Genomic DNA, 27,175 nt, shown 5'->3' with positions numbered 1-27,175 from the left:
ACTTACTAAAACGTATGGCGGTTAACGATTCCGGAGCACCTATGTCGTTAAATATATGACCAACGAATGCAGGAAAACGTTTATTTATTTATTTATTAACTATTACGACCTTTCAGTCTTTCAGCAGAGAACATGGTAACGTACTACTGATATAGTTTTGTCATATACCTAGAAACTCGTCTGCTTCGTGCATTGATTACCAGAGATAATGGGTCAGGTTCGACAAGTAGCCACTGCACTGGCGTATAAAACTGGTTGATAAAACTTATGTAGAAAGATATGTGATAGAACAATGACTCATTGAGGTCAAACGGTACCAGTAAAATACAAATAAAAGGCAAATTCATATATAAACAAATAGTGGAAATAAAAAAAGTAAAAGCAAAACTATATTCAACTCCAGCTTGGCGCAATTTTGACAACAGTTTATTGTCCATTCAACACACGTTCACGACTCTTTTGTGCCTTCTCGATGGTTTTAGCAGCCTTTGCTTTTCGTTCCTGGATCTTCATTTCTCGGTTCAATTTGGCCCTATCCATTTTCTCTTCTATTGCCACCATTTTCGCTACTCTCGAAATGGGCGGCAGTATCACGGGGCGAGATTTGTCTACAGTGGAATACTGCGGTACTCCTGGTAGTGTGGCGGCAGAGAAACTCTGTGAGGATCGTTTTGGTTTGTTGTCTCCAATTTCAATGATGAATTGCACACCCCCTTCACGCCTTTTTGGTATGATCCCCTCTGCCCACAGCTGTTGCATGACCACTTGCTCTGTCTTCCTTGTCAGATCCAACATTGGCGTTCCCGTATTTACAGCTACACGAGCTGTATTATCAGTAAAAGGCGCAACCTGTTAAACATATTAAATGCAAAGATTTTCTACCGTTCATATTGTTGAATTAAATGCTTTTTATTTGTTAAAATCAATATGTTTTTAATCGACTTTCGATACGATTTGATATACATAAATAATCATAAAAATGCCGGCTTGATCAACTTAAGAAACCATTCTATTTTGTTTGAAGTTTTCGATGTTTATTCCATCTCATCTTGTCAACACTATTAGTATACTTTACCTTGTTATTCCGTCGCAGTCTCCTTATTAGTGAGTCCAGTGTAATTCTACGTTTGTTTCCGTCATCTCCTCTAGATTCGATACAACCCATGGTCTCTGGTCAGAATTCAATGTTAACAGTTTGCCGCAAAAATGGTAACTAATTGTACATGGAAACAAACATCTTATGACGTCATAATAGAAAGGGTTTGATGACGTCATGGTTATAGCATTGCTTTATGGCAAGTCTTTCTTGTCCACCTTTTTTTCCCTATTCAATTACGTTTTACCAAGATGGATTTCTGGGTAAGGCCTCCACCTTTGTTAGGCCAACGCCAACATTCTGATGTGTTTATTCTATACTCGAAATGTTTTTGTTTTCGTTTTTGTTTTTGTTTGGTTTTTTTTTGTTTTGTTTTTTTTTTGTTTTATGGAGAGGGGGGATTTGGGCAGGGTGGGGATTGTTTTATTTTGTTTTTGTTTTTGTATTTTTGTTTTTTAACGGTAGAGTCAATTAGTGTTAAATTGTGTTAAATATAGTAGAACCAGTGTAACATTTATGCTTTTAATTCAGTTTCTTCTAGTAAATATATATAAAGAGATGTCCTTAAGGGCATTTAATTTCAAGACAAAGACTTTTTCTACCTTGAGTATTTTTTTGAATTCTTATGACATGTACCATGATTAAGCATATCGGCATGTAGACATGTACACATAGAAAAAAGATCTGCACATTTTTTTGCCCAAATATCTACATCTTTATGGAATTTGCGGTCAATTCATTTCATTCTACTAATAACACAGAATGACAAAAGTTCTGTGCTTACAGAAGAAACTCTTTCTTTCTTTTGCAAACATACATGTCCATAAATTGCATGAAATATGATGGCGTTACATGTATTTGTAACGTAAGGGAGACGACTCATGCATTCCTGTTGAACTGTCATCCTGTTATTTGATATACACGTTGGACGAAAATGAGTTGATGTATGCTTTTTGTTCTCATGTGTATTTTTGAAAATAAAATGGAAAAAAGGCAAATGAAAATCGGTAAATTAGGTAAATGATTAATAATAGATAGAGATAATTTTGGTTAAATTGCTGGTAATGAAAACGAGATTGATGCCAGACATATCTTCATAATCTGAATTAGAACTGGAATATTATTAGACAGAATTATATTCCGTGTTCCACATATCATATATATTATTTCTGTGTATTAAAAGAAGGCTTGATTCAATTGGATCGTTACAGATTTCTTGTCCATTTTCGTTTATATATCGTGTTCATGATAATCAATTGTTTAAATATTCAATTTATTATTGTTTTTAATCGTTTAAAATAAATATTTACATATCACCTACCTATTGCGTGTACATATAGTACGCGATTTAAAAATGTAACGAAATGACGTTTTGATCTCCCTGAGTTACTTGCGCTTCGTTACACTCTGTCAAAGTAAAGGAATCCTTCTCTTTCACGTCAGCTAACACATTCTATCATTAACATTGAAAAAATAGTTTTACTTCCTGATAATGACTGTATCAGGGTACACAAATGTGTAAAATTACTTACGAAACAGGAAATATTTTAACAATGTCATTGACGTATAGTTTTTGTACAATACATGTAGGCAATATAACACATTTCAGCTGGTAAGACTAGAGCACGACGGCGTATTTGAGCACTATGATGAAATTTATTTATTTATTTATAGGATTTTAATTTCACAATTATGACCTTTTGGCCTTTCAGCGGACGAGAAAAGACAAAAGTGATAAGATAGAGAGAAGAATGAAGTTATAGGAGAGAGTGTGATACAGAGATGATGTGGTAGAGAGGGGCACCCTGTACCACGAAACCTGTTCTTAAATTATATTTTGATGACGACCCCACCCCCACCCCCGCCCCCTTTGCCATATATAGAACTCTAACCTAATATTAGTACACCTCGTCCGCTGAAAGACCGAAAGGTCGTTACAGTGGACGTAAAACCGTTAAATATAAATTAGTACCGGTATTAGCTAGGAAGCGTCGCATCGAGAGGACCGAGAGACAGAGAGAAGTAAATTTTGATATGTTAATAGTATTTTGGAAGTCCGTCAAAATTACTTAATATATGATTCCTATTGCTAATCTAACTCTAACCTATTGGCCGGCGTTATCACGCCTACTAAGTTGAACATTCTCTCATAAACCACTATCATTTTAAGTCCCATCCAACGATAACTATATAGTCGTAATCGGTAATGTGTGCAATCAAACGTGATCTTTAGACCACTTTCCCGTTTAACATGCCGGGGTTCTAGACGCAATGTTGGCGGGGGAGGATGCCTGTAGGGTTCGCTGTTTACTCAAAAATGGCATATTGGTTCCCTCCTTCTTGGCTTTTCCTCCAATATCCGAAATGATAAGTACATTTGTATTCCAATAGCAGCGACGTAAAGAAAAGGTCTACATGGCTGATGTTGTTGGTTGAACTTGGAAACGACCTTAAATAAAGGCTCCATCTTCGCTGATTTTTCAAATAAGTATTTAATCTTGTATGAGCAATTAAGTAGTGTTTTTGTACCAGTGCGACATTCTTACATTTAACATTTCTAAAATTTTAACGTCTCTTTCAAACAATTGGTAAAAGTTAAAGATATTTTTGTTGACATGTTCAGCAGATTTGATCATGCTGTGTACTGCAGACATTGCATTCTGAATTATTAGAAAAAAAGTATCTTAAAATAATTTTGCAGTTAAAAACGGTATTTAGATCATTCATGTGTTGGTTTTTGTGCATTATATGAGATTTACAAAATCCGTTCCGGGCAGTTTCGGTCCGCGAGGTGATCCGTGCAGTGTTTTAGTAACGACCGAATACCGTCGTTTCACCTGGCAGCGAAACGATGGAGGGGATGTTAGAAGCTGTTAAGAAGGTCGCCCTGGAGAAATTTCCACGTAAATCAGACCGGAAAATTCAGTATGGTACAGCAGGATTCAGAACAAGGTCTGTTTTTTTTTTATAAATGATGGGTATGAATTAGCACAGAAAAACTATCAATGTCTTTATTTTGACACGTTGCAAACGAGTTGCCGCATCCGGGCATGTGCAGGCTCTACTTTCACTTTAACGTAATGTGCATTGTAGGCTACACGAAGGCTTAATTAACACTTCGGCATATATGACGCTGACACTTACCGTAGTACATTTACATGTTCGTGGTTTAGTTAGGGGGTCTATTCGATTTGAGAAAGAGAACTATCACATTATTTGATTATTATATTTCATATTGTTACCTACTGTCTTATAATCTTAGCCGAGTTTAACACTGTTGGCCTGTCGTTTCATGTGTTCCTAAGGGAAGGAAGGCTATGCACTACTCTACTCATTAGGTTGGATCTTGTTGACAGTTAATTTTTTTAAATGCAGCCAAGCATGGATACGACTAGTTCTGAGGGTTGTGACTGTCTATCTAAATTTTGTCTTTTGGTTTGTCCAATATCTGCTGTACACTGATCAATTTCCAGTATATATCATTATTATTATTATATGTGTCTACATACATTAAATATTCACATCACTTACAAAATTATTATTTTCTTTGGAAACTGGATTTATTAGTATTGCTAAGTATTGTTGGACTCGGGGTGAAACTACGAAATCAAGCCTGTTTCATTTGTCCATGAATTTGACCGGATTAACATTGATCTGGACGTATGAATACATTATCTACAGATTCTTTATGGTTAGATTACCCTTACACATGATGCTAAACTTGAAATAAATGTTATAAAATTTGCTCAAGATTAGCATAATATAAGTGAATAAAGATAAATAATATTTAAGATAAGTATAAAATAAATCAAAATATGACATTATGGCCTTTTTTGGTGAAACAGATTTGTTTTCCATGATTATGATATCTGCTTGAGACCTTGCTAATGGTTGTCATCTGCTACAAAATTTTTCAACTTTCCACTGCCTGAATATGAAAATCTCAATCAAGACCAAGAGCAATTTTGATACAGAACTGCTTCTTGAATAAGTTTGTGATGCCATGGATACATAGGTTATTGAAAAAAGTCACAAAACACACTCCAGCATAATTCAAAATGGCAATGCGAGAGACAACTGTCAAAATCAGTGTAAACATTATTCTTCGGCAGAGCTGTCGTAGAATTTTCATGGGGTGATGAATTAAGCAGCTCTTGGGACAAATTCAACATGAACTGCAAAAAAATTCATTAAATTTTATATTTGTCTCAAGAGCAACTCAGTTCGTCACCCCATGAAATAGACAAATGCAAGTTTCAATGCTTAATTAAAGTGATACAGATTTCAACAATACCTTTATTGCTGAACATGAAATGACAAAAACACTAATGCTAGAAGTAAAATTGGGCAGTCATATAGTGATGTCAACCTGTCAATCCATTGATGCATTCAGCAAGATGAATTTAAAAGTTGTGCACAATAGGTGGATCAATGTGTCTGTTGAATTATCAGAAATACTTACACAAATCTTGTTTGCAGCATTCAGGTTGAAATATATCAACTTGATTTACTTTTGCTGATAAAACTTTTATTTTTAAATTTAACTTGTGTGATATTTTTCTCAGCCTAGTTGTAGTTTTAGCAAACCCTCATCAAATGATGTGCTAGCTATTCAAATCACCTATGTCCATTTGTAAGCAATTTTTGTTATTACTATTTCTTCTGAAGTACAGGATGGGTTTCAAAATTTCATACGAAAGTTCCCCATGGTTGTGCCTTTCTGATTTTCAGACTGATCAGAAAACAAAATGGCTGACAGGTTGCCATCTTGGATTTTGACAATGAGAGATTCTTATCGCTATTTCTTGTGAAGCAGTGAATGGATCTTTCTCAAGTTTAATATGTGGATCCCCCATAATTGGTCCCTAGTTGTGCCCTTTTGTTTTTGAGACTGATCAGATAAACAAAAATGCAGATAGGTGGTCATCTTGGCTTTGACAATTAAAGATTATTATTCCTATTTCTTACGAGGAATTTTCAAATTTTATATAATTATGAGGAAGAACAGAGGAGAGAAGAGAAAATATCCAACTTTTTAAAAAAAACAAACAAAAACAATGGTGTTAAGATCCGTCTGAGATCTCTTTGTTTAGATCAAGCACTAGAAATATAGCTGAGGTCAACATCACCAAGTAATTTAAAGAATGGCTGTCTTTGTAACTTTTGGAGTGAAAAGAAAAAGAATTTGATACAAAAGCAATCATGAACTATACACTTACTGTGTTTTTTTTTTTTTTTTTTATTTCCCTGAGTGAATGAAGCACCCTTTTAATCCAAGTTCAGCATGTCAGCCAATCAAAACATGCTAAAGTGTTATACTAAATGTGGTATAACATGTATGTTTATACAACAGTTGGAATGATTCATTGATGCCTTTGAGGTTGAATCATGCATGCATATATATAGAATATTTGATATTTTAAATGTTTAATATGAGTTTAATATGTTTGTCAGTTGATGGAAGTTGCCAGTAAAGCCTGTACTGGTGTATAATACCATAGCTATTCTGCAACAATTGTCTTACTCTGCAATAATCCCATGTCCAGTAATAAGCCCACTGTTAAAATTACTGTTTAATTCAGAAATACCAGCAAATACTGCTTCATTTTCTCTACTAAGCCTATCCACATGAATCAGTACAATATTGGCTTCTGGTAGGATAAAAGTGATATATATTATACCACTTGTATGCTGACTATTCTTGAAAGCCTATTTTGTGTTATAGAGAGGAATATCTTGACCATGTCTTATACCGGATGGGTGTCCTGGCTGTCCTCCGATCTCGTACCAAAAAAGGTAAACATACAGCATTTGTTGATCACACACATGCTATCTTCTCCTTACTGTAGGTAACGTACCCAAGCTTCACCTGGAGACACTGTCATCCACTTAAACAAAATCAATATTTGCTACTTGTAAATTATGGAGAAAGCAATTTGTTTTATGTCCTGTGTATATAATGTGTATAAAGTTTTATTTGAACAGTGTAGCTTGAGGTTGCAAATATTTCAGGTAAAGCTAGCAGACCTGATAATGTATATCATTGTTCACTTATATACACTTACAGACTCAGGTTGTGAAATTCGGTGAATATTTCACTTCTCAAATTTCTGAATGATGAGTTTTCTGATAGTCACTGGAGTCAAAACCTGAAAATGACTTTGAAAAATAAAAATAAATTGTTTAAAGAATTAGAATTAGTTTGTATTATAAACTAAAAAAACTGATGGCTGTAGACTTGAATGGAAAATTGTCAGAATTTTGATTGCTTCAATAGTGAAATAACCATTCACTGAGAATTATTGGACTTGTGTAAATGTAGATTTGAGTGTCACTGATTATAAAATCAATGTAATTAGTTACAGACGTTAAAGATGTATATTTCAGCTGTTTCAAGGATTTTGTTTTGCCGTGTGAAACCGATAGTTGTTTTCATTTCTTTCAAGTAAATTTTCCCAGTTTGCTGAATTATATTGCTCCACACATGATAAGATAAATGAAATATGTTTATATAAATTTAGAGATGGGAAGAGGCCTTCATTTCACATGCTTGGCCATTGTTAAGTTGAATGTTTCATTCTATTTTTTTTATAAATAACTTTTTTCATTATCAAATCCCAATATAAGCTTTATAGATATTAACAACAGATGTTATATTTCTTGAAAATTTAGGGTGGGGCAGGGGGCGTCACTTCATGATGCTAAAAGGGAAGCATTTCTATATTTTTTTACTAACTAAGATTTTTCAGCAGGTTTTCTTTTTTTTTTTTTAGAGATAACATCATTGAATTCCATTGAACATTTAAACAACAAAAATATTTCTGGGGGTTTTCAAGTCCTACAGACAGTTCAATTTACTATAGAAACATGTTAAGACTACTGATGTGTAACTGGTACAAATTATGAGTTTTCATCTCGTATGTAAATATGTCAAAATATGGAGGACAGAATTGAACAGAGGCAGTCATGTTGTTGGCCATTTTCAATCCATTCATGACGTACATGTTACAAGCATGTCCGTATTATGATGTTACAATAAATTTTTTATTGACACAGCTCAAGGATATATTACATTAGTGACACTGACAACAGATTTTACAAGGACAAATTCACTAGATGAGAGATGGATTGCTGTTTAAAATCTGCATCTTATTGTGTGCCTCATATATTACGCTAGCAATTTTTCATTACATTGAATAAACATTTAAAATGTAACATAGTTTTGATGTTTAAAGATTTAATGATTAATTAACATTTAAACAAAAAAAAATTTGAAATGATTTCAAATTTTAATATTAAAAGAATGTTTAAAATAGTATATCAGAATAACATTTTACAGTAATATTATTCCATCGTTAAAAAAATGCAGTGTTATTCTGACATCAAAAATTAACATTAAGTAATATTGCAAAAAATTGATGTCATATTGATGTTGAAATGACATTAAAATGATGTTAGTTTTAATGAGATATTGGCCGTGTAGCAGCTTAATCTTTGGTAATATATTATCTGACTTTATTAGTCGATATCAAGAACTATGTCCCTTAAATGACTCTGGATAACACGTTGATTGTGTGATCAAATTTTTTATCATCTGCAGCAATTATTGGTGCTATGATTACGGCGTCCCATAATCCCGAGGAAGACAACGGTATTAAACTTGTTGACCCTGCGGGGGAGATGTTAGAGGCTTCATGGGAAACACACGCCACCTTCCTGGCTAATGTTACGTAGGTATTAAACCCTCACACAGGTATTCTCACTTTTCAATCACTGTACTAAATATGAGAATAGAAACTCTTATTGGCCAGGATGTAAACATACAGGGGCTACTGTGGAAGGTAGCCAGAGTATCTGGATAAACCCCACATGGTTGGGAAGGTAACCCCTTACCTTTTCATGTCTGGTCAGGGAATCAAACCCTGGACTGTTAAGTGTAAGTCGAATGTGTTACTACTGCACCACTTGGCAACCAACTGTACTTATCATGTGACAGTAAGGTTATACTTACTTATTTCCAAAGTTATGGCCCTAGTATACTTTTATGTGGGGGTTGGGGCGTGGGGGGTAGGTGGGGGAGGGGGTTAGGGACATACTGTGTTACCCAACACTATACATTTCATCCCATTCCAAATCAGTGTCTTATCTAAACATTCTCACAATAGATTTGGTTCATATTTATCCAAATTATAGTAACATTGGGTTCTGCACCTGATCTTTTTAAGGTGGTCATTTGTCAAAGTTAAAGGGTCAAAGGTCATGTTTGACAATTTCTGAAACCTCATCTAACATTTAATTTGATGTCCACTGTATATTCAATATTTTCTAGTCTTTACTTAAACTTCAGACAAAAAAATAATCCTAAAAATAGTACATGTCAACTCAAGACTGATGGATGTAGCATCTAGATTTTTGTAAAATTCAAAAGTTTATATACTTTAAAGAGTTGAAAAAATAATGTTGAAGAAATATTTCTTTTGACTATTTATCTTTCTTTTAGCGATGAAGACATTCCCTCTGCCGTCAAAACGATTGTTTCACAAGAGAATGTTCCGATGGATGTAGCAGCCTCTGTGTATGTTGCCAAGGACACCAGGTATGCTTTTGTATGATTTGCCTTAGGAAAAAAGATATTTTTTTGTAACTAACAGGTGTGTTCCTAGAAGTTTTCATATGTGACTACTGTGTAAACCATATAAAAATTCAGCCACAATAACCTAGTTGGTAGAACATGGCGTTTCAACCTCAGATGAAGATCCTAGCTGTCCGTTCAATCCATTTATATGGTGATTTGTGTTTAACAGGAAACTGACATCACACATAACCCTGTGATGTCAGGATTGCGCCCTTGGGTGAGACATATCACCCCAATTGCTTTAGATAGTGATGGGCCTCCTGTATGTTGTTCAGTGTGGTAGCCACTAACCACTACAAGGAGTTGCCTCAAAATTACCATGGTAGTAACTTGCCACATGCATTTATATTAATTATCTGTATTTGTGTGTAGTGAACATCATCTCTGACTCACCTGTTTGCATCAGATCAGCCTAAAATAGGCCACAGGATTGCCCAGCTCAGATCAGGAAAAATGCTAGAATCACCATATTTATATACTGAATTTTGTTCAGTATTTTGAAAAATTCAAAATCAATTTTTTGGATCTGGTTTAGTTAAAATAATGTTCAAACTTAATGAACATCATCTAAATACATCATCAGATCATTTTCCTTGGCGATCCTTTAAAACACCCTGTCACGCTTGATTTTGATGGCTATGACCAGGTATTAGATAGTTAGAGGTTTGGTGACATTGAGTGAGGAACCATTGTTGTGAACCAGCTGGGGAAGCTCATCATCATTATTTCAAACCAGACCATAAATGAGAAATATTTCATCTAAATTTGATTAAATGAAAAAGGACAGGAGATGAAAAATGCATCGACAAAGTTGGGATTCAAACATTTTAGCTACCTTTTGTCTCTGATAATGGATCCATACAGACTGATCAGTGTATCATTAGTATTTAATATTTTATATACATGTATGTATATATTGTATGTTTTTATACAGCTTTATATTGAGTATTAGGTTATATTATATGGAATATTATAGTAGTGTTTGTTATTGTAATTTACTTTAACAGAGCGAGTAGTCAGAGACTTTCCGAAGCTTTCCAATGTGGAGTTCAGGCAGCAGGGGGCACATGTAAAGACTACGGTAATATTTATAAACATGTTTGTAGTTAGTATAAAAGCATGCTGCATCTGTCACTTATTGTCATCTTCCCTTCCTTCACCTGTCAGTTTCATCTGTAATCATAATTTTCTTAAAGAGTCATGTTTGCAAAAAATTGACCTTGTCCAGTTCTCTAGGGACCACATCAATCTTGTAGTACAATAGTAATAGTTTAACAAGAAATTTTCCAAAAATTAACAAATTTACAGTTTTAAAGTCATGATATTTTGCAAGTATCAATATCTACAATTGAGTGCTACAGAATTTGCAAAATGAATTGATCTTGATCAATAGTTCAAGGTCACGGAGATTAATTTGTAAAACAAAACTTTTCAAGTATTTGTGTGGTTGTATTTAATGATAAAATTTCTGGCATAAAACTGAAAAATTTGTCAATGAATGACCTTTCATTTATATTTAAGTAATGGAACAATCAAATTACTTTCTCTAAAGAACCAATAGACCTAGAGTCATGAAGTTTGACTTGTGTTTTGTGACACAATGAACACAAAAATATCAGAATAGTATTGATCACCTAGAACAGCTAGGGGTCACATTTTCTAAACTCTATCAAATTTCTTGTCCAAAGAGCTACATTTCTAGTTGGTAATGCAAAACCTGAACATGACTTGCTGATTGAATCAAAATTTTTAAGAAAGAAATAACTTTGAACAGTTTTTACAATGAGAAATTTATATAAAAAAAAAAAGACCTGAATAGCCTATAGTCATGATATAAAGTCTTTGGCTTGGTTGAAAAATTGTTGTAATGCAATTATATTTACCTCAAGGTTAAATTATGTTGAAATTCTTATTCTTCAACAAGAATGGAAAAGTATGCTGTGAAGATTGTTAATATCTTGGAATGTTTATTTACTGTTTATTTTTATTTACTGTTTATTTTGTAGGATTGTTGACAACACCACAGCTTCACTACATGGTCCGATGTGTTAACAGTAATGGACAATATGGCCAAGCTACAGAGGAGGGATATTTTCAAAAATTGACAACAGCTTTTTGTAAACTAAGGAAACAGGTAATACAGATGCCATAAATTTTGAAACATAGCTGTTATTAGTTTTCATTAATGATTTACGACACATAAGAATTACAGTATATATATTTCCATTTGGATTATGAGGTAGAAGCGGTGCTGGATATTTATTTACAATTATTATGTAAATATATTTTGATGAGATTATTTGTCATAACTACATGAAAACCAAGGTGATTAATAGCTTTTCTTGGCCTATTGTTGAATGTGTCAAATTCCTTGGGGGGATAACTCCATGGCATTTTCGGCCTTCTCTGTTGTACATGTTCATACCATGTACAGTATGTGTCAACATATTATGGTTTACATATCACACTAGTTATTTTCTCTTTCGTAATCTAAGCCCTGTATGGACCCCTTAATAGAATCTTTTCGTAATCTAAGCCCTGTGTGGACCCCTTAATAGAATCTTTTCATAATCTAAGCCCTGTGTGGACCCCTTAATAGAATCTTTTCGTAATCTAAGCCCTGTGTTGACCCCTTAATAGAATCTTTTCGTAATCTAAGCCCTGTGTGGACCCCTTAATAGAATCTTTTCGTAATCTAAGCCCTGTGTGGACCCCTTAATAGAATCTAAGCCCTGTGTGGACCCCTTAATAGAATCTTTTCGTAATCTAAGCCCTGTGTGGACCCCTTAATAGAATCTATTGCCTTCATGTTGTCAAGATTATTTTATCTCGGACAGGGCTGACAGTTTGTAACAGAATCTCATCTGAGGTGAAGCCTAGAATGAGATGTTACGAAATATCGGCCCAAGACTGTGGTAAATTTAAATAATTGCCCTGTAATTAGCCCTATTTCTGACTTTTAGGGCAAGAGTATATGTCACCTGACCTTATGTGTACTGCAAGGCTAACAAGCTGACAGTTTCATAAGAAAATCCATCATTTGATTAGTTTGATTGCTCTGCCGACCCCTGACCTTAAATCAGAGGTTACGCATTTTACATGTAGTAATACTTTGTTACATTATGATAATAGATTCCATATTTTTCTGCCTGTAGATGGGAAAGAAGGATGATAGTTCATACAAAACTGCGCTCAAGTTGGACACAGCTAATGGTGTTGGGGCTTACAAAGCCCACCTGCTCACTCAGTACATCAGTGACTATCTCACTATTGATATTTGTAACGATGGATCATCAGGAAAGCTAAATTACCTTGTAAGTAAATGTTATCTAAAATCAGAAAAATTAAGGTATTGTTAGAATTACCTCATAAGTATGTGATTTTAATTTTAAGTTTCATTTGAGTTGTAAATTAAAAAGAGCTCTGATAATCCATTTTTTCTGTTATAGAGTTATGTCCCCTCCATCATCATATCACAGGATTGCTGTGGTATTGGGTAACTATATCAAAGTATGAACCCACATTATATTGTGATATTCTGATCAGGTGTAGATGATGAAATAAAGACATGCACATTTTTGTTTTTATACGCTGTCAAAAATTCAATTGTCTGTCTGTCTATCTGACCATTTGTCCATCTGCCATTAACTTTCATTTGTTTGGAGATCTCCTTGAGTTATCCCGTCAGGCTAAACATTATGCAGCTACGCTTTCAGCCTATATAATTCGGTAGGCTTAATCATCATGACATGACATTGTGCTTTCCGGAATGACAGTTTGGTTCACTTGTGTTTGGAAAAGTTAATGCCTTAATTTTGTTATTTTGATAGGTTAATCTTGTCCCAAGTTCTTCTCTCTTAGTTTTCCCCCAGTGTTTCTTTCAAATTTTATTGACTCAATCACCATGACATGAAGTTATGTTTTCCTGACGTGAGTTTAATTCAACAAATCCTGAACATTTTTGTTGTCCTTTGTTATTTTTCATACTTAAATTTTGTCACATTCAGGACAAACTTCATAGGTAGATAGATCACAACAAGGAGAAGTGCAGTACACAAGAACCATCACTCTGTTGTACATCATTTAGGAGTTATTGCCCTTTGTTATTTTTCATACTTAAATTTTGCCACATTCAGGACAAACTTCATAGGTAGATAGATCACAACAAGGAGAAGTGCAGTACACAAGAACCATCACTCTGTTTTACATAATTTAGGAGTTATTACCATTTGTTGTTTTTCATATTTAAATTTTGTCCTATTCGAGGTGCATAACCCGTCTCAAAATATCTATTATCATGATTCAATCATTTTAGGGTTGCACAAGCTCATTTGGTTGGTCTACATAACCTTAGTTAAAAATCTGCTGTATGTGGTTTGATGTTCTCTATCTCTAAGGATTGGTAGTTCTCAGGAAGCTGAGAAACGAAGTGGTTTCATGTATGTTATTTAGTGAAGTTACCACCAGCTTCTGCAAGGAGACCCTGCCCAAAATGATCCTCGCTGTTGACAGGGCAATAAAACCAGCAAACAAATCAAACATCCATTCTGAAAAAAATAACGGAAATTGGAGCCAATCAAAATCAACTTGCTACACAATAATACAATATGTGTTCTGTTTTCAGTGTGGGGCAGACTATGTTAAGGTGAACCAGAAACCAGCTGATGGGATGACTCTCAACAGTAACTGCAGATGTGCTTCCTTTGATGGGGATGCAGACAGAATAGTGTATTATTACGCAGATCAAAGTAAAGGAAATACTGTAATATACCTAAATAAGCCTAGGGGGCCAACAAAGCAGTTCTGGCTCAAAATCAAGGGTGGGCTTATTACAGGACAATGAAATAGCATTTGTTGACAACTTTATAAAACAAGGTTTGCAGATGTGGGTGGGCTTATTACCAGTCATTGGATTATTATTTGATAGATAAAGTACATATGTTAATTTAAAATAGTGTTTCATCCAAACTGATGAAAGAAAAAATATTAGTACAGTACTGAATAATTATAGTTACTGTAAAACCATACAGTTATTGTGACTACAACCAAGTTTAACATTTCAATGCCCCCACGAGAGGCTGAAGCAAGGTTCTCCATCTTGCTAAATTCATGGTCAGGTGATCTCGCTAAAGAGAGGATTTCTCTATATGGCAGCCTAGTGGTATATGGCCACTAGTATTTACCAGGCTTACACTTCCGCTTCAGGAAGAACTTGTCCTCAAGTTTCTAGGAGCTACAGTGTTACTTGTGTAATTAACACTGGATATCAGTCACGAGTCTCTACATGGTCACCAATGTAAGCGAGGCCATTGTTATCATGCCTTGCTATAGAGATCTTACTAGCTGATTCATATGTTGTAATCAGTCTGGTGTGCCAGGGTTACAAAGTGAATTAAAACCTGTCTATTAAGGCCACTTGACTCAGGAGAACAGAGAAAAGTGGCCTTTGCAGACAGGTTGTTTTATATAGAGGTTCAGAACTATAAAATTGCATTATATATCAGGTAACATAAAAGTGGCTTTATACACAGGTGACCTTTATATAGAGGTTAAGTACTTTAAATTGCATTACCTATCAGGTAACAAAAAAGTGGCCTTTATACACAGGTGGCCTTTATATAGAGGTTCAGAACTATAAATTGCATTACCTATCAGGTAACAAAAAAGTGGCCTTTGTATAGAGGTGAATTTTAACACAGGTTTGGGTGTTTAATACACATGATTATATGAATATTGATTGCTATCTTGATCTTAAGCCTGTTGATATAGATATTTAATGATCAATGTTTGTTACAGATGGTACATTTCATCTGATGGATGGTGATAAGATAGCAACTCTGGTGAGTTCTGGTGAATTTTATCATGTTATACTATCAAACCATACATACATAGTTTTTCTAGGTTTGTTGACATTTTGTATTCTGAATCAACACCACATGCACCATGATTGTAATAGACAGATATTTAATTTGAAAGAAAAATTGTACTTTATAAATAAGACTTAGAAAGAATAATGTTGAAGTGTTTAAGAGGTAATAAGGTTTTATATCAGTTCGATGGTTCATGGGTAAACACTGCTTCCTTCGTTCGAATGGCAGAAATATCCTCTGCTATTATTTTCCAAATTTTTATTTAAAAGACAGTCACACATAGGTACAGGCAATCAGTAATGATATTTTAGCTTGTAAATGTACTGAAAATACCCATATATCATGTGTAAACATTGGCTATACACCATTAATCTTTGCACTTCAGACGGAATCAAGAATTAATTAATTGATTTAACTTCGGGTTATTTTTAGATTTTGGCTGTCATATTAATGTAAAGGTATTAATATTTACTATCCCAGAAATATACACATTTTACCTGTAGATTTATTTTGATAGACTAACAGAGTTTTGACGATAAAATGTCCCTTAAATGGGGCTACTTATTTATTAAAAATCATTGATTTATACTCTGACAATTTTCTCCACCAGGTGGCAGGCTATCTACAGGAGCTCCTAAATAGATCAGGTCTTTCACTCAACTTGGGCCTGGTTCAGACAGCGTACGCCAATGGCAGTTCGACTGTATACATCACTGACACTCTGGTCAGTTTTACCCTATAGTATCAATACTGGTGTCATCTCCACTTCATTTATTGTTATGAACAGTTCAATAATTTATTTTGACAATAAATACTGAATATTTACAGATTAAGCTCTTTATAGAAACTGATAATTAATAGCTCTTTGCATTCACAGATAAATCACCTTTCATTTCAGAATTGAGCCCCAGGTAGATAAAGATTGTATGAAGAAATGAAGTACTTTTTATTGACAGATAAATCCCCTGATAGATAAAGAATTTATTGACAGATAAAGCCCCTGATAGATAAAGAATTTATTGACAGATAAAGCCCCTGATAGATAAAGAATTTATTGACAGATAAAGCACTTTGTATTGACAAAAAAACCTCAGTGAGATAAAGCATTTTGTTACAAATTGTTTTATTTAGAGATAATACTTTTGATATTGACATGAAAAATAAAAAAAAATTGTATCAACAGTTAATGAAAGATAAAGCTATTGTTGTTATTGACTACAATGTTACAGGTTATGGTATAGTTTTTGTTTATCACTGTCAACATTTGATACACAGAAAGTACCAGTAGCGTGTGCTGCGACAGGAGTTAAGCATCTTCATCATCGCGCCCTTGAGTTTGACCTTGGTGTTTACTTTGAAGCCAACGGACATGGAACAGTAAGTTTTAAGAATAAATATCTCCCCATGGATTGTGATATTGAGTGTAGTGTCTCAATAATGATCATGTGATCACAAAGTTTTTACTTGTTAATATCTTGATGTTGCCCTGCTAGGCTAGGTGCATTTTCATTGTGTGATGACTTCCAAAGTACTGTATGAATTGTAAACTCACTGGTTACAGAGCCAATGGAAAACAAAGATGAGAAATTATCCAAGACCCCAAGTCCATTATGCCTTGTGTATGTTGTAGTCCATTTACTTCTTGTTTCATCAGGATCTTTAGAAATATACAGATGAAATGAATGAATGAATGAATGAATGAATGAATGAATGAATGAATGAATGTTGAGTAAAGCAGAAAAGAAGATGCACCATTGACATGTTTCTCTGACCACAAGTTTGCTCACCTGGAGTTCACCTACCTGTCATATTTGTACTCTGATTATGAGGCTATAAACCTAGTTCTGATTAATAGTTAAAGTAGTTTTTGTGAAATGACTATCACCAATTAAAATGGTTGAATTGAACTACAGTATTAAAGATTTGCTTAGAAATCAAGCTTTGATATGAGCCAGACTTCTAGTGATATGGCTGCTTAATTATTTTTTGTATTAAAGATTTGTTTGAAATCAAGCTTTGATATGAGCCAGACTTCTAGTGATATGGCTGCTTAAGATTTGCTTAGAAATCAAGCTTTGATATGAGCCAGACTTCTAGTGATATGGCTGCTTAATGTTTGAAAGGATACAATTATTTTTTGTATTAAAGATTTGTTTGGAAATCAAGCTTTGATATGAGCCAGACTTCTAGTGATATGGCTGCTTAATGTTCGTAAGGATACAATTTGTCTGTTTTGTCAATATATATTCCATTTTAATACAAAGACATTCTCATATTTATACCATGGACTATATATAAAAGCATTAATCTTAATATTTTTATGCTTTTAGCACTACATGAATTGTGCTAAAATATTGCACTAAAATATGATAGAAAGTCTAGATTTTGTATGTTATTTTTATAGCAGGTATGGTGTATGCAGAAATTCATCAGTGCAAATGTGCTAAAATTTTATTGTCCCAAATGAAGTATGATTATGTTACTTTTCATGGTCTTGATATCTGTTTCAGGTTTTGTTTAGTGCCAATGCTTCGAGTCAGATACAAAAAGCAGCTACCGATAACAGGTACAACTGTTGTTACTGAATTATACATATAAAGGAAGCATGAAGGCAGTGATACTGCTAAATCTTTAATACTTGTGGAGGCTTAATTTTCACTTACTATGTATGCACCCTTATACACAACATCACATGACTGTTCACTAATGTGTTGAAATATCAACATGTTATGTGTAGATTTCTTGAGTTCTAATTATCAATGAAATCAATTAAGTACCTTTTAAGTAAGAAGGTTTTGGAAAAAGAAACACACAGAATTTTAACTGTACAAAAATTTTTGATATTACGGTACTATAAAATCATTTATTTTGTGGGGCTCAATTTTCATGGTTTTTCAACATATCATGATTTCGTGAACATTTGCTGTTGTGGAAAAGTATTGATCAATAAATCTTCCTCTACTAATTATAAATTATAGTTTATAGACATATGAATTGTGAATTAAGTGTACCCTCAAAATCTACGAACATGATAAAGCTCCCTTGAGAATCAATGCTTTGTTATCCTACAACTGGCGCTGCCATTGTCAAAATACACCTGGCACATGTATTTTAGCTGTATTCAGCAGTGACGGAAAACAGCTGTATTTAGCATGTGTGGTAATTCGACAAAATAACTTTATGAATTTTCATTAAAACTACATTTAATGATATAAATAACTGTTGAAATAAATGATTTTATATGTTATGATGGATAAAGTTATTCACGAAAATGCATAATAATGCTATCATGTCCGTTGATGATGATGGAACTACATTTTTACGCAGAGCAATTATTTTGGCGTGCGTCATCAAGCAAAATTCGGCGTAATGTCAAAGACAGATAAACAAAGATTGAATAACAAACTACTTATGTTTTGATTGTATGATTTTCAATCAAAGTTGCAGGTTAAACAGAATACATAGTCAGTGTCTTAAAATATAAGCCATCTTTTGGCTCAGGACCGAAAAACAGTGGCTTGCTACTTTTGTCTTCCTTTACCCTCGCTATGTTATGATGGATAAAGTTATTCACGAAAATGCATAATAATGCTATCATGTCCGTTGATGATGATGGAACTACATTTTTACGCAGAGCAATTATTTTGGCGTGCGTCATCAAGCAAAATTCGGCGTAATGTCAAAGACAGATAAACAAAGATTGAATAACAAACTACTTATGTTTTGATTGTATGATTTTCAATCAAAGTTGCAGGTTAAACAGAATACATAGTCAGTGTCTTAAAATATAAGCCATCTTTTGGCTCAGGACCGAAAAACAGTGGCTTGCTACTTTTGTCTGCCTTTACCCTCGCTAAAATGCCGCTTATATTTTAAGGTACTATCATGTATTCTCTATCACTGTTTTGTCCGTGCACATACTGTATGTGTGTATATGTGTGTCTGCATGATCTAGTACCTAACTGAAGCAAAAAGTTTGTACATGACAGATATCTCAAAATCCATCAACGAATTAAGTTCATTATCCAAATAAAAGTACTGCAATAACAATTGCTGTATCAGATTGGATTTTGCTTTTGATTGATGAAGGTCAAAGGTTGCCCATTACCATATTTAGAAATTTTGTGTACAAGCTCTCACATAAATAATTCAGCAGATTTTATTCATATTTATAACATAGTATAAAAGCATCAAGTTCTGTTATACCTGTTTTGATGGTAATTGTCATTGGTTGAGGTTCAAGGGTCAAAAGGTTACCCATGATCACTCCTGAAATAAAAGGCTTGTAAACAAGCTTTCACAGGAACATCTCAGTAGATCACTTCTTATTTATACCATAATATTGGTAGATGAACTCCCTCTTGTGATCTTTGTTTTTATGGTCAATGGATCAGAACAATTAAAAGGTCAAAAGTCAAAGGTTATACTTGACATTAAATGCATTGTGTAACAGGAGGGACATGAGTTAAGATGTAAATCTATTGTGTGATGCTTGTTGAATGTAAAAGTTACACAAAATCAAAGTGAGTGTTAAGTCTTCTTTTTTTCCGACTGAAGTGAAAAATTGCTAAAAATTAAGAATTATTTTATAGATTGTAATGCGGTGTTGATAAGTTCCATTTTGATATTTTTGTTTTCAACAGTTTGTCAGGGATACAACGAGAAGCAGCTGTCCAAATGTGTACAGTCATGGATCTCATCAACCAGGTAGGCTGTCATTCCACTCATAAAATCAGGTCTTTTGTAAGATGTCCTGTTCCTTTACACTGGAAGGTACATCAACATTTCCTTCTAAAATACTACTCGTCAAAAAAGACTTAGCAATATGTGACCAGTTTTGATCTGGAGAATTGTGGGTACAAATGGAATGCTTCCCACCCTCTCTGATGTAGGGGAGTTGTGCAACATAAGAAACAACCAATCTTTTTAAGAGCATAAAGTGTTTCGAAATTCACCAGCCCATAGCAAGCAAACAAGTCAATCTCTTTGTTTTTTTTTTCATACCCTTGAAAATCGGGAAAGACGTTTAAAAGATTATCACATTTACAATGCCAGTTCTTAAATCTCTCCTGTATCTTGAGAATCTGTCAACATAATTGGTAAATATCTAAGTCTAGGATCATATCATCAATTTCAACACCTGATCATATTGTGGTTCTACAAGAGGGGCATTCATTGTCAGATTATCTTAACAACAGTCTCAGGTTGAGGCTGTGGTGGTAGGGGGTGCCATATTGTTTTCTATGGTTTGTATGGGTTAAGCAATAGTCAGTATCCTTGTTTCTTTCAGACTGTGGGTGATGCTATATCAGACATGCTCCTTGTGGAGGTCATTCTAGCAACCTATGGATGGGAGATCAATAACTGGGACAGTGCTTATGTTGACCTTCCAAATCGACAGCTCAAGGTCAAGGTCAGTCACAAAACTATTTCAGCAGTGTTGTTATCTAGTTTTTTTTTTAATTTTGAAAAATAATATATTTTGATGGGGTTTGATTTTCATTGTTCAAAAAATAACATTTTCATGCCATGGATCAGTAAGTTTCATGGATAAATAAGCTGCTTCAACTTATCTTAACTGTTGATTGATATATACATGAAGTCAAAGATAAAAGTACCCACGAAATCAAAGAAAATAAATTGTCCACGAAAATTAATGGCAGTATTTTACATGCATAACCAGTTAAGATAAAATCCTTATCTGAAGAATATTTCTCTTAACGTTATCATCAGTCAGCTTTTCTATCATTCATGAGGAGAAAAATATTTATAGAAGGCAAAAAAGGGCAAGGTCATTCATTTCAACAAATCTGATATTCCATCATCTTTCAACACTATATTGAAAATGTCATAGGTCTGTGGTGTTTGATTATTTAAAGGAAATAAAAAACTTATGTGTTTGAGAAATAAAGTATAATTATTTTTCTTTATGATGACAGGTTAAAGATCGTACTGTCATCACTACAGCTGATGCCGAAAGGACAGCAGTAACTCCTGAAGGTCTACAACAGGCTGTAGATAGCCTAGTAGCCAAATACAAACATGGCAGGTCATTTGTCAGGTACAAAGAAAATAAATATATTTCATAGACTTTCAGCTTTTGTTCAGTGTGTAGTCCTTTCTCTCATGTATAACTGCAAACCCAAGATGGATCTTAGCTGTGTGCCAGATTTTGAGCTTGATCAGATATTCAGGGTGTTGTCAATTCCCATACTCACTAAAAATTTTCGCATTTAGAGTACATGTATGTTTTACTATTTCTGAGCTTCTTTCATTGAAGACTGAGGGGCCACAGTGGTTGAGTGGTGTTTACTTTATCACTAGCCGTCAACGTCTAGGTCATTAATTTGAGGCCTGCTTGAGGCAGTTGTCAGGTTTTGGCCGTCACTGTTGGTTTTCTCTAGGAAATCTGGCTTTTCTCCGCTACCCAAACCTGGTACATACTTAAATGACCCTGGCTGTTAATGGAATCTAAAGCAAAAATAGACTCATCTGTCTTGAAGACTGGTATGGAAGAGATCTTATTGAAATGTTTGAAAAATGTTTTAAACATACAGCTTTTTGAGGTTTATCTAATGTCAAAGTTTGCCACCAATGGCCATTTGGATATTGAGTTCATTACTGTTATTTCACAAGCTTGCCTGAAGGAATATTCTGGGAATCCAAACACTAGAGTATACTCAAAATTTTCAAATCATGTTCATGCACTTTTCTCGCTGGGAGGCCTACACATGGCAGTCAGTGTTTTTTTTTTCAGGAACTCCAGTATTTCCTACCACCCAAGCATGGCACGTCCTTAAATGACCTTGGCTGTTTATAGCACATAAAACACATTAAACCAATATACCAATCGCACATTTCAATTTCTGAAAGTTGACAGGTACAGCTGTATGAAACCTGGAGGAAATTTCGATATCTGACTAAATTTCTTTTGGAAATTACCTGGTGCGTTGTCATGTAGGCTGTTGATGCACAGTCAATATCATATAAGACAAATTGATTGGGTTCACGTAATTTAGTACGTGCTTCGAACATTGTATAACAAAGCAATCTTTACAGATTTGACTTAAAATTTTCCGTGATACAAGATGAAAATCAAAGTCTTTGAAATGTTCTATTTCTTTCAATTTAAGAATTGATCAAATTAAATTTGACATTTTTGAAGTCAGATATCAAAATAACCAATGTAAAAAAAAAAAATTAATAATACTAGTTTTATGATTATGTGTTTAGTTTAAATTGTGAGTTCCTCGGGGATCGATTTTCGTTTTTTTGTGTTTTTTTTTGTGTTTTTTTATTAACTTTTAAGATTGAATGAAAGAACAAAATAAGTCGCCATGTATTGTTGTCGTTCATTTTAACAAAGTCTTTATTCGGGTCTGTGTGACCATCTTATTACGCTTTGTATTCACTGTATTGGTTACTTTATGTTCCAGACCATCAGGAACAGAGGATGTAGTGAGAGTATATGCTGAGGCAGACACACAGGTAAAAAAAATATATGTAAAGGAATGTTAATCCAAATAACTTGCTCAGAGATGAGTTTATCTGGAGTTGGGTGCAGTCCTACATGTCCTGATCAATGGCCACAAAAATAGGCAATGTAATGAGTACTGTTGTGATGTGCTACGTTACATTTGAGTCTGACCTGAAATTTTTATCCTAATCCCAATTGATCCCCAATGATATAATGAAATGGTAAAACTCTTCCATCAAGTAGCTACTGTCCAACTATCTTGTTAGCTCATTTGATTTTTACATCCAATGGTCTTATACCCTGGCAATATTTTTTTTGTCCTTGTGACAACTTTTTCATGTAGAATGTACATGACTAGTCCAGAGTGGAGCATCTCTAGGTGATTGGACTCAGTGTCATATAGCAGGAGGGTGTGACCCCCTGTGGATAGAGGGATGGGTCAAATCTGGAAAATACACTGATGTAAATATTAAGGATACATTGTCTTCAATATGAGTAAAATGTTATGAACCAGGATCCGGAGTACCCTTTGGTGAAGGGGAAGCAACGTTGTATAAATCAACAGTATACATACTGGTAACTTCCTTACATGGTGTTGGCGTCTTAGGAGGAAAAGAACTTATTCGTTAAAATCATTTTCTGTTGTTTGGATAAAAGAAATTAGTCGAAATTGTATCTTGGATTTCGTATATGCTTAAGATAGAGGCAGCAGTGTAGAACCAAAAATTAGCTAAATCTTTAAATACTTCCTCTCCTGAATGAATAAGGAAGTTTCACTCAAATTTGATCTGGAACCGCCTTTGATGAAAGGGACTCCATGTAATACAAAAAGATAGCATTGAAACCTTGAGGCAGAGATGAGGTTTGATAGAGAAGTAACTTGTAAATCCTTGATTTTTTTTACAATTTGATCTGTTGCATCCTTTGGGAAAGTAACTCAATAATATATAAACTTAGTTATAGCTACTTTGTTGACAGGTTGTGACTTGCTAGGAGAAATGAAAATGCTAGAAATCTATATATGTCTGTCTGAGTGAATGAAATAAGAAATAGATGTGATTTCGGAAGTTGGATTTTACATTAAAAAATTGGAAGACATATTCATGATTTCTAGTTACAGAAATTACTCTTGGTCCACTTTGGTATGAAACTGATTTTAATGATTACAATTGGACATCAATGTTGCAGGAGAATGCAGACAAACTAGCAAATGAGGTTGGCCTGGCAGTTTACAGTATGGCTGGTGGTATTGGAGACCCTCCTAAAACTTCCTGATGAAACACCTTGATATGAATTTCAAGAAAGAATTGAAAACAGCTGCAGGTCAGAGTGGTATACTATTAGCAGTCTTCTTGGATTTGGCGGTGTTTATCATAATTGCTATAAGCAATTCAAGTCTAAGGGCCAGAGTTAAATTGCTTGTTGATATATAGTTTCCACGATGAATGATAATTATTGAAGACATAAACAACTGAAGGCTTTGAGGTTGGCCCTCCTCTTGTCTCTGAGTTCCCAGGAGGGACGATAATTACTGAGGATATAAACAACTGATTTGGTGATTTTTTTTTCTTCTTTTTACCATTTTATTTAATTCAGTGATCAATGAAGAACTTCAGTTACTTTGAAATATTACTGTAGAAATCACATAGCTATTTCTGGGTCAGGTTCATTAAGATTTTTTTTATACATCACTGTTCTGTTACTCAGCAAGACCATATAAGGAAATATTGTATTATCAAGAAATTTTTGCACTGTGTAAGTTTTGCAAAAATTCGAAAAATGTAACTTTTGAAAGGTTTTGCTATTTAATTTTTTGTGATTTAACTGTCTCAGAAATTTAAATGCCTCTTTCGAAGACTTTTAATACTTCAGAATGGACATACAAACCAATGTAGATTCTAACATAAACTGGAGATGTGATTGACCAATCATACTGAACAAGAGATTTAAGTACCGCCCATCATTTATTTATTATAGAAGTGTTTACATCTAGAAAATGGAGAGGTACATATACAACCATACAAATTGTGCTGATGTTGCAATTTCAATTTTGCAAATTAGATACGTACAAATAACATTCGATATATGGTATGACATCATCAAGATTACAATTTGTTATTGTTGGAATGTGATTTGATGCAAGGTAAAAAGTCTTTCGAGTTCCCTTTCCATTTGTAAGAAACATAGGGTATTAGACCTCTGGTGAAAGACACGTTACGGTCCTGCTTCCATCCAATGTTTCCATTCTTCAATCGGATTTTGATTATTTATACTGGTATGTATTTCAAAAGCTTTAGAATTCACATATGGATTGTCAGACATTGTATCATTTCAAAATATTCATTATATATACACCTGGTGTTTACCAAGTAAAACTGGCCAGGATTTCTAACATATTTGCATATGATATGCAGCTACATTTACATATTTGCTAGTAGCAATATCTATATGTAAGTAGGAAAATGATCTTATATAAGCTATCAATTTATATGCAAAGTAAGTGATTTGATTTTTTAATTACAATAATTAAAATGATAACAAATTTAATGGATTTTTTTTATTTAACTTGTGAAATGGAGGTAAAAGAAGTGAAATAAAAAAGTGTCTTGAGGAGTTTCCTGTGTTTTTTTTTGTGATTGATTGTTGTCCTTCTTTAAACAAATTACCATTTTTCCATCAATAACCCCATGTCCAGTAATAAGCCCATCAGTATCTGTTGCAGTAAAATTAGCAGTAAATATGTATATTTTAATTGTTGTGTTATAAGCTCACCTTTCTACTTTGTGTTAGTGGTTGAGTGATGCCTTGCTAGGCTTACTGCAGCAGAAGTATGGTGACAGCTTCTTAGAAGACATGAGGAAATTTAATATATGTTTTGTATATTGAGGATCTTTCACGAGTGTTGATTTTTCAGTGTGTTGAATAATTTAACATGTCACTTCATTGGTTTAATTCCATATTACATGAGCAGGAGTGTAAGATTCTATTTATCATATAAATAAGAGAAAATTCTCAAACTGAATTCCCCACATGACAAACTTATATGGATGCAGACAGTGATTTCTTCTACAGAGACAATCAAATGACGACATCAAGACATGACCTACTTATGACATCATGATCATATTACAGATGTCTTACGATATTTGTGATATGGCTATATGACATGATGCAACTAGCCTGTAATGGGATAAAAGATCATCTAATATATTTGCTTTAAATTTTGTACAAGATTTTTAAGTGGCTTTACCATAAAACTTCATAAAATATTGAGATGAGGATGTTGAGCTCTGTCACACTGAATGAGCTAGAATTTTAGGGCAAAGTTAAAGTTTTGTTTGTTTCATCCAATCAGATTTGTTAAAAACTCCACACATGACTTTGATTGACTATTCAATCAAAAATAATTTGAGTTATTATCATGACGTGGAGAATTAAATTTGTGATCAAAACTGAGCAGCACTGGTTGTGTTCACCATTGTTTGTCTGTGTACGTTATTATGTAAATGAAACATGTTATCATGCGACCTAAATTAGTTTTGAGGTCTCGGTTCTATGCCTGGTGACTTGATCCTTGAGGTTTGGTCAGACACCAGTCGACTTCATAATTTACCTCTGGAGACAGCGGAGGTTGTCCTACAACCCCTGGAAACAACTGAGGTCTGGTCCTACTCTTGGAGACATATGACATTTGATCCTACCCCTGGAGACATTCATGGTCTGGTCTTCCTTGGAGACATGACATTTGATCCTACCCCTGGAGACATTCATGGTCTGGTCCTCCTTGGAGACAAATGACATTTGATCCTACCCCTGGAGACATTCATGGTCTGGTCCTCCTTGGAGACATATGACATTTGATCCTACCCCTGGAGACATTCGTGGTCTGGTCCTACTCTAGGAGACATATGACATTTGATCCTACCCCTGGAGACATTCGTGGTCTGGTCCTCCTTGGAGACATATGACATTTGATCCTACCCCTGGAGACATTCGTGGTTTGGTCCTACTCTAGGAGACATATGACATTTGATCCTACCCCTTGGAGACATATGACATTTGATCCTACCCCTGGGGACATTCATGGTCTGGTCCTC

At 34.2% G+C, this 27,175-nt stretch overlaps 2 protein-coding genes across 3 annotated transcripts; one reads left to right on the top strand and one right to left on the bottom strand.

The window, feature by feature from the left end:
- Positions 1–426: 426 nt before the first annotated feature.
- LOC132549592 (uncharacterized) lies at positions 427–1,165 on the bottom strand. The gene is made up of 2 exons (XM_060213532.1): positions 1,076–1,165; positions 427–849 (listed from the first exon to the last, which is right to left on the bottom strand). Exons 1-2 carry the CDS (start codon positions 1,163–1,165, stop codon positions 427–429), a joined length of 513 nt encoding a protein of 170 aa, XP_060069515.1.
- Positions 1,166–3,947: 2,782 nt separating this feature from the next.
- LOC132549566 (phosphoacetylglucosamine mutase-like) lies at positions 3,948–25,691 on the top strand. Of its 2 annotated transcripts, none has more exons than XM_060213504.1 (17): positions 3,948–4,048; positions 6,822–6,892; positions 8,697–8,826; positions 9,597–9,692; positions 10,739–10,812; positions 11,738–11,865; positions 12,887–13,045; positions 14,356–14,479; positions 15,528–15,571; positions 16,212–16,325; positions 16,877–16,978; positions 18,112–18,167; positions 20,245–20,308; positions 20,892–21,014; positions 21,541–21,662; positions 23,038–23,089; positions 24,267–25,691. In XM_060213504.1, the coding sequence occupies exons 1-17, from the start codon at positions 3,948–3,950 to the stop codon at positions 24,351–24,353; spliced, it is 1,647 nt and encodes a 548-aa protein (XP_060069487.1). In that variant the 3' UTR covers positions 24,354–25,691. The 2 variants fall into 2 exon arrangements, with proteins under 2 accessions (XP_060069487.1, XP_060069488.1); XM_060213505.1 differs by lacking the exon at positions 3,948–4,048 and adding an exon at positions 4,190–4,256.
- Positions 25,692–27,175: the final 1,484 nt, after the last annotated feature.

The sequence above is a fragment of the Ylistrum balloti genome, unplaced genomic scaffold, assembly GCF_031769215.1.
Source record: "Ylistrum balloti isolate Yb309-2 unplaced genomic scaffold, AGI_CSIRO_Ybal_v1 Utg370066, whole genome shotgun sequence".
NCBI lineage: Eukaryota > Metazoa > Mollusca > Bivalvia > Pectinida > Pectinidae > Ylistrum > Ylistrum balloti.
The sequence above is the reverse complement of the archived record's forward strand: the minus strand, read 5'-3'. Positions and strand labels throughout refer to the sequence as shown.

What these genes read in the sequence shown, in the direction of transcription:
- LOC132549566 (XM_060213504.1), top strand. Translation starts at nt 3,948, where the DNA reads ATGGAGGGGATGTTAGAAGCTGTTAAGAAGGTCGCCCTGGAGAAATTT. An exon ending in TTTGTAAACTAAGGAAACAG is followed by an intron (nt 11,866 to 12,886) that starts GTAATACAGATG and finishes TTCTGCCTGTAG; the next exon opens with ATGGGAAAGAAGGATGATAG. An exon ending in GTATTATTACGCAGATCAAA is followed by an intron (nt 14,480 to 15,527) that starts GTAAAGGAAATA and finishes TGTTTGTTACAG; the next exon opens with ATGGTACATTTCATCTGATG.
- LOC132549592 (XM_060213532.1), bottom strand. Translation starts at nt 1,165, where the DNA reads ATGGGTTGTATCGAATCTAGAGGAGATGACGGAAACAAACGTAGAATT. An exon ending in GACTGCGACGGAATAACAAG is followed by an intron (nt 850 to 1,075) that starts GTAAAGTATACT and finishes TATGTTTAACAG; the next exon opens with GTTGCGCCTTTTACTGATAA.